The 10,838-nt window shown below is 31.2% G+C and overlaps 1 protein-coding gene across 1 annotated transcript; it reads left to right on the top strand.

Moving 5' to 3' along the window:
- The first annotated feature begins 1,429 nt into the window (after window positions 1-1,429).
- LOC150103294 (techylectin-5A-like) lies at window positions 1,430-10,430 on the top strand. Its single transcript, XM_090398438.1, has 5 exons — window positions 1,430-1,604; window positions 3,740-3,918; window positions 6,253-6,358; window positions 7,889-8,053; window positions 10,006-10,430. Exons 1-5 carry the CDS (start codon window positions 1,430-1,432, stop codon window positions 10,428-10,430), a joined length of 1,050 nt encoding a protein of 349 aa, XP_090254564.1.
- The last annotated feature ends 408 nt before the right edge of the window (window positions 10,431-10,838 follow it).

The raw sequence follows: 10,838 nt of genomic DNA on the forward strand, positions 1-10,838 counted from the left end.
CTATGGAGACACCTACAATATACTATATCAGGCTTTCCCAAAGGCGGTCTCCGCCGAGCCCTAATGCTCCACAACAGAAATTCTAGGGCTCTTTACAAACATTTACTTATTTTTTAATAATGAATCGAATGCGATACAGTTTGTTTTATAGCTATTTTTTGCGAGCAGTTTTTTTTTTTTTGAATCAGATTCACCTTAACCACGGTAGTTGCCATTTCCTTCATCACGCATGATATGTAAAATTTTATAACTAGAGATTGACCAGTTATTTTCGGGACGGAATTTTTGGTTTTTGATTTTGCCATTCACTTTACCGTATTCAAGCTTTGAAAAATTTTTGATATGCTTTCCAACACCATATCTGTGTGAAAAGACGTTCTCACATGCAGCTACTAAAACTAAATATAGAAACAGGCTAAATGAAGAAAATGATACGATGCTACAAGTAACGTACATCATACCAGACTTTGAAACACTCTGCAGTTCAAAACAATAACTGCACTGTAATCATTAAAATGAACTTAAAGTTTTTAAAATTTACGGAGCACTAAATCGAAAAATGTGAGCAGTTATTGATCTCTTCCTTTTATCATGTTTTAAAGACTGAGTTTTGAGGGCTCGGCAAAAACATTTTGCTTGCTTTAGGGCTCCACTTTAGCAAGAAGTTTGGGAAAACCATGTATTATAATATAATATATTATACTATAGCATAATAAATGCATTCTTCCTCATAATTTTATGGGAAAATATATATTTTCAGTATATGTTTTTCAGAAAGGTGTATTTGCATATAATTATATAATATTTATATTATTAGTATATTTTGTTTCGAAAATGAAAAGACAGGAATTTCTTAAATTAAATGAAATAATTGCAATTTATTCTTTTCAATTAATAATATATTATTATTGTAGATGGTAAATATGTCCCACTAATTTATACTGCTTTGTAATCATAGAAAAATATGGAATACAGAGATTGTATGACATCATAAAATTAATTTTTCAGAGTCATATTATTAATTACTTCTCACGAACAAGCCCCGTTTCAGGTTTAGCACTTCCATATTTTTTATCGCGCACCGTACTGTTCCTAGACCTCGCTCTGTATGTACGGATTGGCAGTTTCTCTCATATCGGACTTTTTTTTTTGGTCTGATAATATTCAAAGTTTCTGAGTATATCATGTTTTAAAAGACTTTTTATGATTCTCTTATCATTCTGCAATACTTATTTTCTCAAAAATAATATTGCAAACCATATGTTTGACAATATATTGACTAACAATATAAAGTCGCAAACCATTTTGCATTTTGTAATATTATATTTTCGAACGAATTTATATTGCATTAATATTATTTATATTTCTAATCTTGTCTACTCAAATTTTATTGATCACCAGCTAATCAAGCAGATAATTGTTTTTATAGATGGCGCTGTACCATATCGTGTTCTTGTTATCCATTTTGCTGGTAATATGCGAAACAGGTGCACAAAAGTCAAAGGAAGTGACGTGTTCAAAAGATGACTGCAAGGTTGATACTAAACATGCCAGACACGATGTTAAGAAAGCTTTTAATGCCCTGAACAAAGTTTTGAATAAAGGTAATATAAAATTTTCTTTGCTTTTTTATTTTCGTTTTCCAAGTAATAGGGTTTAAACTTAATGATTAAGATTCTATCAGTATGAAACTGTTACTCATCATGTAACATGCATATTCACGTGACTTATATCGCCTGAAGTGCCATTGCCGAATACTACCTGCAAATCAAACTACCGAACACTACCTTCACCGTGTGGTAACGCCAATAATACCACACCCATGTAAAAAGATAGAAGAAAAATTAATACAGCAAACTGTAGCAAAAGTTGCTTATAACACTGCTTAGAGAAAAAAATGCCGACTGAAGAGTGTAAAAAAAAAAAAAAAAAGAAAAGCGAAGAAAATGCCTATACTAGAACCACCAATATACTGTTCAGCACCTAGGCCTGCTGCGCCTCGGAAACTAGCCTGATCTTTCAAAATCAGTGACTTCAATATATCAACCTTTCAGACACGAAAACAACCCCAGTGTCAAAAACGCTAGTATCAAAAATCACCAAAAGAAAAACAGTCAATAACATTAGCTTATGCTAAAATTTACTATTGTACTATTCATAATATTATGAATATTAGGTAAACATTGTAGACACAATATTAACCAATCAATCACATCATTTCTTGTGACGCAAAGTGGATGTAACGTATGTCACTTATCACTCAATCAGAAGCGAGTAGCTGAATCCTAACCATAAATGCTACCATCGCCGTTACCTTCGCAGAGTATTCTAAAGCCATAATTTTGACAATTAATTTGAAAGAAAATTAATTAAATGGTAGTTGAAATTGAAGACCTTTGAGGGTGCACGTGTGTGTGTGTGTGTGTGTGTGTGTGTGTGTGTGTAGTGTTTCCCAGGGAGAAATCTACTAATCAGGAGTTGTTAGAATGGTGTCCGATTTCGAGTCAAAAAACTTTATATCAAGTTGGATTCGATTTCGAACTTGTATTGAAGCATAACACTTGTCAGAAATAATTAGAATACAGTGTATTAACTATTTGCTTTGGAAATAAAATGTAAAAATTGTTTCATCATCTTTAAGCTTACTCTTAAGTTGGACTCCATTAACTTTAGAAATAAATATTAACAAAGCTTTTATAATAGTTTCTCAAAATGTCTGTCTTCCCCCTCGATACACATTTATTTGTCTTAATTAATGCAGCTGGCGTATATATATATATATATATATATATATTTTTTTTTTTTTTTTACTATTAATTTACTATTTTTTTAAAGTTTTATTATGATAATATCCTGTTTTATTTCTGCAGTGGACTGTATAACAAAGTGTTGTCAAAGTATTTATATATATATATATATATATATATATATATATATATATATATATATATATATATATATATATATATATATATATATATATATATATAAATTAAAACGTAACGCCCCAAATCTATTGGGAAAAGTTCTGAAGGCGAAATAACAGACAATATCTATTCATGCCACAATCGACTTATGAGAAGTATTACCAAAAGTTTTAATAGAAAATCAAAGATCAGTTAAAAGATAAATATATTAGCATTTATACAAACAAAAAAAAAGACTACAGAAATTGACACCTGAGTTTTCTTTTAAAAATAAGAAAATATTTTCAGAGGATCGTGGGCCAGAAGGAAGATCCGAATAGTTTATATTAATCATGCACACGAAAGGCAGCATAATCTTATAGCACATTAGTTCGGCGTGCAGGCGAGAATTAATGAAGAAGAGACTTGTTAATATTTTTATTGGAAAACTGAAATGCATAGTTGTTGCGGAATTCCTGAAGAATTTTTTCCCCAAAATAAATATTTGTTAATAGTATTTTATTGCTAGGACGTTTTCCAGAGGCAGTATATATTGTTGTTGTTCTGGAGAACAGAAGCAATTGAAATAAAAGAAGCGGTGTTGCTTGTATTTTAAAGAGATTCTAGCTAAGAGCTCAGGTGAAGAATATTCCTTGAATATGTTCATCAATTATCTCAAGTTGGGGGGAGGGATGAATACACATTAATGCTGCCATTTAATACTAGCATTTATAAAGACTTTTGTTATCAGAATACGTTTATTCCTTTTGCTAACATGTTTTTACTATTTTTTTAAAGTTTTATTATGATAATATCCTGTTTTATTTCTGCAGTGGACTGTATAACAAAGTGTTGTCAACGTCCGTGTCCTCAAAGACCTGTAGACTGTGCAGAGATACGACAAACTGGACGCAACCAGAGTGGGATATACAAAATATGGCCCAGAAATCGCTTGATAAACGGAAGTATTGATGTCTATTGTGATATGACCACAGATGATGGGGGATGGACGGTTTGTATTCTTAGACTTAATAGAAATCTTGATTTACCTTTAAAATCTTCCAATTACTTTTTGAAAGTCTATTCTCCACAAGACACACATAACAGAACCGAACCCCATGCAGAGATCTACCACTTTTCCCATGAATTGTAAGCTTATTTTTGTGTTCTTTCAAAAGGGTCGTATTCAAATATTTTTCTAAGGGAAGATGAAGTATTATCGAATTGTAGTTCCATAGAACTTTTAAATCAGTGTTTAAATCGATTTCACTGAAATAAATTGTTTCAATGAAAGGAATATATTATTATTATTATTTTTTTTTTTTTTTTTTTGGCTAGATGGGTGAAGCAAGAATCTATCTTTCCTCTCCCAATGGCTTTAACAGGCCTTTAAGACCTACAACCTTCCAAGCATGCTTGGATTTCGTAACCGAAATACGAGGATAAGATGGTCAGCCCTATGCCTCTAAGTATTCCTGACTGTATCCCTGTGTGTTCATGGGGCCGGTTTGTCTGCTTGTGGAATGAAAAACCCCAGATAAACTTGCGGAAAAAACCCTGCTATCCACGCCCAGCCCAAGACCGGTTAACTTGGCTATGACTGAGGAAGATCCTTAAGCTCCTCATGTCGTCGACGGGAATTGAACCTAGGACTCTCCTTCCCCAGGTATATGGTTGCAAATCGCAAAGCCACTAGGCTAACCGCACGGACGGCGAAGCAAGAATGCTTTTCATATTCCCCGTGTAGATGACAATGTAAGGATAGGGTGTTATTGAGCTATGAGCTCTGATCATGGCAGGTAGGTAACAGCGATAGCCGAGCCTCAGTTAGAACTTCACTGGCTACATCCATTACCCTCCCTGGGTACCCATTTTAGTCGCTTCGTACGACATGCATGGGCTGCAGTGGAGCTATTCTTATCACGGCCACCACACGGGAAGGAATATATTGTGTTATAAATCTTCAGATATGAAATATAACAGAAATATGTTAATTTCTTAATAGTATATGAATTTCATAAAAGCTGATTTTTGGTTTATTTCATTAGATCACATTTGAATGGGAATTTATTTTTAAGTATTAAATAAAACAGAAAATATAAGCTTCAACTTTCGTATATTTTGATATTTAAAGAAATCTCTCTTGAATTAGCATCGGAAAAAACATTGGAAAGTGTCTCAAAGAGAAATAACCAATATGATATTACTTCCAAACCGTGAAGTACTATACGCATTGTTTGTAGCTTCTGTCTGATATTTATTCATAAATTACAATCTTAATTAAAGTTAAACATTTCATTTACAAGGGAATATAAAAGAAAGAATTCCAGATCTTGATATTGCGAGTTGTGAACATTAATTTGTAAACATTTCAGACGCAGTTCACGTAGACACAATTAGTGCAAATCACTGTTTTTTAAACTTTAACTAGTTACAGGATTTTAGTTTTAGCCAGTTTTTCTATTTTAACATAATTTGACTAACTGTTATCATTCTAATAGTTATGTATTAAATTGTGAAACTATGTGTGAATCTACTATTTAAGAATATCTCGATTTAAAATTAATCTTCAGGCTGACATAAAACATTATTTTATATTATTCCCACCCACAAAATATTGTATACCTATAGAATCGTCAGTTGGAGAACGAATATTTTTAAATAGTATGAATGACAAATGAAATTAGTTATTATATTATTCGAAATATGCAAAATCAAAAATAAATTCATCTCCATTAAATTATTTAAGGATCTTAATTAATTACCTTTTACAAACCGCTCGCTTATTGTAGATATACATGCATGATACTTTACTCTTAAAAAAAATGCATATAAGTTTTGTCTTCTGTTATGCGACTAACAATGATATAAATCGTAAGAGTGGAGTAAGAACGCCCTCTATGTTAAGAATTTGACCAATCATTAATTTCCTACTCTGGTAGGCAAGTAATGAAATAATGTTTAAGGATTTATAACTATCAGAGTGTAAGATATTTATTTCTTTTTTCTTTTTAAACATAAACAATAGTATAAATGTAAATATATTAACTACTCGCTGAGTGGAATTTATTTACTATGATCTTCTTTTCCAAATAATTTTATTTAATTAATTAATTTTTATTTCTTTATTTATTTTTACATACATATTCAACAAATGCATGCATTTTTCGTAAGTTTAGTTTTTATAATCAATTCTGTTGCATGGTGTATAAATGTGTAATAATACTAGTATCTATAAAACCGGTAAAACCTGATATAGGAGATTTGCTGAAAACATTTTAGCTATATTTTAAGTGAGATAAGTTTCTTTGTTTAAAGCTAATCTTTCTTTCTTTTTAAAATACAGGTTATTCAGAGGAGAGGAGATTTTGGACACCCGGATGATTATTTTTTCAATGGCTGGGACGAATATAAATGTGGCTTTGGCGATCTGAATTATGATTTTTGGTTAGGTAGGGATATGTTTATAACTCGTTTAGCTGTTCTGTTTAGGTTATTTATATTTAACTCACTGTTTATAGATTGATTTAATATAAGAAAGAGGACACTTGCACCTTTTTTTTTTTTTTTGAATTGCATGGAACCTCGCAAGATTATTCTTTTATTTGTAATGAAAGAAATTATTATTTGGTGGGGTATGGATTAGGGTACGTCTGATTAAGTAATATATATATATATATTATTTTAATTTTTTCCCTTCCTAACCTGGTATTATGGCTGACGACATTGTGGATTATATTTGTCTTTGATTTTAGAAAGACTAGTTTCGGTATAATTCTAACTAATAAGGAAATAATCACGTATAATTTTTAAAATCAGTCTTTTTTTTATTTTTTTTTAACCGAATTCGTGTATAATTACATCATTCGTTATAACAACAGTTGAACCTAGAAGTTTCTAAATATATTGCATTTTCAAAATGCATACGTAATCTAGATCTGATATGGCATATTGAAATTAAATTTCATTCAGTGTCAAATTAATATCAGTTCAAAGCATTCGTCAAATTTTATCAATAACAATGCTCTGAATGAAAACAAAATTGAATCATGTGAGTATCTTCTTGTGTGTGTGCATCCAAAATCCTGAAGTTTATTAAATTAAGTACAAAAATTCAACAGGATTTGCCTACTATGATTAAAAAATAAGAAATAAAAAAAATAAATAAAAAAAAATAATAAAATAAATATATAAATAATTTTTAAAAAATCTGATTAAAGCAACTGTTAGAATGCTTGAATTATTTTATAAGAAGCTCAAAACCAAATTACTTCAACAAAATTTTAAAATTTGTCCACCTAGAGTTCCTAATAACTTACGTACGGAAAGTTAAAACTAATCTCAATGCTTCTGCCGTTTAATAAACGCGTATGAAATAGTTAAGTTATCAAGAATTCTCTAAGCAATGTTCTACCCAATCAACATTAGGACGATGTCGTCTGTAGTAGAAAGGACATAAGAAACCAAATTGAAGGCTAACACTTAGAGATCAGAGACTCTGGAGAGAGAGAGAGAGAGAGAGAGAGAGAGAGAGAGAGAGAGAGAGAGAGAGAGAGAGAGAGAGAGAGAGAGAGAGCATGAGATTACATAGTTAATATTAATAACTACTTATAAGACATTTTAATTTCATTTAAGTTTACTTTCTTTCGTCTGCAACTTACACACCATAAAAGTATTTAGTATATTATGAACTCATTGGTTTTTCGATGGGTATTTCGCAAAATGTATAATAAGCACAAAAATTTCTGTTCATCCGTGTTCATTAATCACTCTACTCTATTTTGGTGAAATTTTGCTAGTTAAGGTTCAGTAATATTTTTTGATAATTATTATTTGTTTTATGTTGGCTAAAGTAATTTATAAATATGTTTCCATTACTAATCAAGTTTAGTATATAATTTTTTTTATAATTTTAGTGAATATCGCATACTCTTATCGCATGCGAATTAAGTAATTTTGAATTACATGTTTGCTTTATTTAGGTAACGACATAATATATGCTCTCTCTAATCAGAGAGAAACCATCATCAGATTCGACCTGGTGGATTGGGATGGAAATTCATCTTATGCGGTTTACTATGTCTTCTGGATTGATGATGAAGAAAATGAGTATGAGCTTCATGTTGAAGATTACAGTGGAAATGCTGGTATGGAAAGAATTTAGTACTCAGTATAACTTCACTAATTATAAAGTCTTATATTAATTAAATATTATTCAGAATAATAATTAATTTAAAATCCGATTAAAACACAAATCATTAAGAAATTATTAGTACCAAATACCAATTGGTACCATAAATCGTATTTGTTACTATCACTCTCCCCAGAAAGGCTTAACTTTGATGTTTTACTTTACTCTTTTCCCTGAGTATGAATAAGATTTTTTTTTCTTTTGCAAAACACGATATATATCTTTCTTTTTCCACTCCAATAGTAGTAATTTTTATAGCGTCAACGTACTGAATAAAATTTCAATCTAATAATTTTCCTCTAATATTTCAAATTTGGAATGACAAAATCTTTATAATCTTAACAAAAAACTTATAAAACTGTCAAGTTTTATATTCACAAAAGTCATAAATCTATGAAATGCAGAGGAAATTCACAAACCTATCATAAGTAACTGCAAAAATAGCCATGTTTTTTAAATATTTTCTTACAGTTGTTTTTTTTAAACTTCTGGATTCCAATTATTTCTTGAAATATTTCCTGGATAATGTACAAAATTAAGCCACACTTAATTACTTTTTTGGTTGTAGAAAGTTGTTAGCTTGTATTTTAGTTAAAGTATTAAAATAAGAATATAATTTATTATTTAAGAAAATTTATATTTTTTTCAAATAAAAAAAATGCATACGAAGTACTTTTGCAAATAAACTCATCTAAAAGGCTGTTTATGAGAAATTAGATTAAATACTTCAAGTATTCTAAGACACCATTTGGTTGCTTGTATGTCATATTTTCTTATATACAAGCAACAAAATGGTGGATCAAGAAATGAATAATCAATCAACCGTGAGATGTGGTGATTGATTCATTCAATCCAATACCCTTGGAGGTTAATGGATGGCAATGCTGTAGCTAGTGAAGTTCTAACTGAGGCTCGGCTATTGCTGTTACCCTCCTGCCATGATCAGAGCTTTAATAGCTCAATACCACCTTATTCCTACACTGTCCTCTACAGATAACGGGGAAGATGAAAAGCATTCTTGCTTCGCCCCTTTAAGCCAGTCCTTATAAGGACTATAAGGTGGATCAAGGGTGCTGGAGAATCAATCGACCGTGAGATGCGGTGATTGATTTTCAATCCAATACCCTTGGAGGGTAATGGATAGCAATGCTGTAGCCAATGAAGTTCTAACTGAGGCTCGGCTATTGCTGTTACCCTCCTGCCATGATCAGAGCTTCAATTAATAGCTCAATAACACCTTATCCCTACACTGTCCTCTAGAGATAACGGGGAAGATGAAAAGCATTCTTGCTTTGCCCTTTAAGCTAGTCCTTATAAGGACTATAAGGTAACTTGGGCAATGTATTACCCATAATTTTTTGACTGATACTGGTATAATTTACTTTTGGTTATTATATAATTTACTTGTGGTTATCTGGTGTTAACTAAACAGAACAACTCTCTTAACAGATTAATAAAGATTTTTAAAAAATAAGTCAAAACAGAAAAATCAACAAAACAGAAAAAGAAATATATTATTTATAAAAGTCAGCAGGTACAGCTGAGCCTGAAACGATAATGTCCTTTTCCTGGACAGATTCTGGTTCGAATCGCATGTAGAGTGCAAAAAATCTCTATATGAGCTTTGCAGCTGGAAGTAAATTAACCGGTTTCCCGGGCACAAGAAAATAACGGTAATTAGCGGAGTTAGACGTCTGCAACGATATCTTCAATTGCATCCATGTCTAGTATCTGGGAACATAATGACAATTCCCACCCTTTGGCTCTGCGCATTTGTAACAAAAATAAATCATTTTATCGGTAAGCGTATGCATATGCGTGTGATGTTTTGAAAGTATGTATAAATAAAATACTAATTATTCGTATGTACATACAAGAAAGTTGAATTTTAATTTTTGATTTCTTTAGGTGATTCCTTCAGCTATCACAACAAACAGAAATTCTCCACAAAAGACCGCGACAATGATGAGTTTAATAAGAAAAGCTGTGCCCAGCAGTTCAGTGGTGCTTGGTGGTATAAGAATTGTCTTAATTCTAATCTAAATGGACTTTATTTGAGAGGAAATCACACGAGTAATTGCAACGGCGTTAATTGGAAAACCTTTAGGGGATGCCATCATTCCCTCTACTTTACCGAAATAAAGATCCGACCGGCAAACTTCTCGCCATTGCCTGAAGAAGAAGTAGGAGGAGAAGCAGGAGAATGCAAGGTGGATGATGCGGAAGACAGCCATGAGGATGATGACTCCAAAGAGAAATCAGAAGAAAAACACTCCAAAGAGAAATCAGAAGAAAAACACTCAAAAGAGGATGTCTCACAAACTGTGTATTAGTTATACATTTAGTTAATCAAAAAGCTTCATTATATGTTGAAGTTCATCTTTAATGGTTAATAGCTTACTAAATTAGATATTACTTATTGTAAAACATTGTGTGTATATGTATAGGGCTCAGTAAATTACTGAGGAGCATTATGAAAATAATTCGCATGTTATTAAAATGATTCACATGTTATTTGGATGAAAATAAACAGATTCCTAGAATAAACTTTTGTAGTCTTTTAATTTGTTTTTGAATGGCCTTTTTTCATTTTTAAGTGATTTGATTCGTTCTGAAACTCATGTGAAAAACTTACTCTTTCAATTCCAGTTTTTATTCCCAACAAGGAGATAAAATCTAAAGCCAATATATATTTAACAGATGTAATATAATAACATCTTATGGATTTAATTTCCCCTCTT

Source organism: Typopeltis vanoorti, chromosome 9, assembly GCF_054136105.1.
Source record: "Typopeltis vanoorti isolate ZY-2024b chromosome 9, IOZ_Tvanoo_1.0, whole genome shotgun sequence".
NCBI lineage: Eukaryota > Metazoa > Arthropoda > Arachnida > Uropygi > Thelyphonidae > Typopeltis > Typopeltis vanoorti.

Bases quoted from the DNA above. Each gene is read 5' to 3' on its own strand.
- LOC150103294 (XM_090398438.1), top strand. From the start codon at position 1,430: ATGGCGCTGTACCATATCGTGTTCTTGTTATCCATTTTGCTGGTAATA. The intron at 1,605-3,739 runs GTAATATAAAAT...TTATTTCTGCAG, and splicing joins GAACAAAGTTTTGAATAAAG to TGGACTGTATAACAAAGTGT. The intron at 8,054-10,005 runs GTATGGAAAGAA...TGATTTCTTTAG, and splicing joins AGATTACAGTGGAAATGCTG to GTGATTCCTTCAGCTATCAC.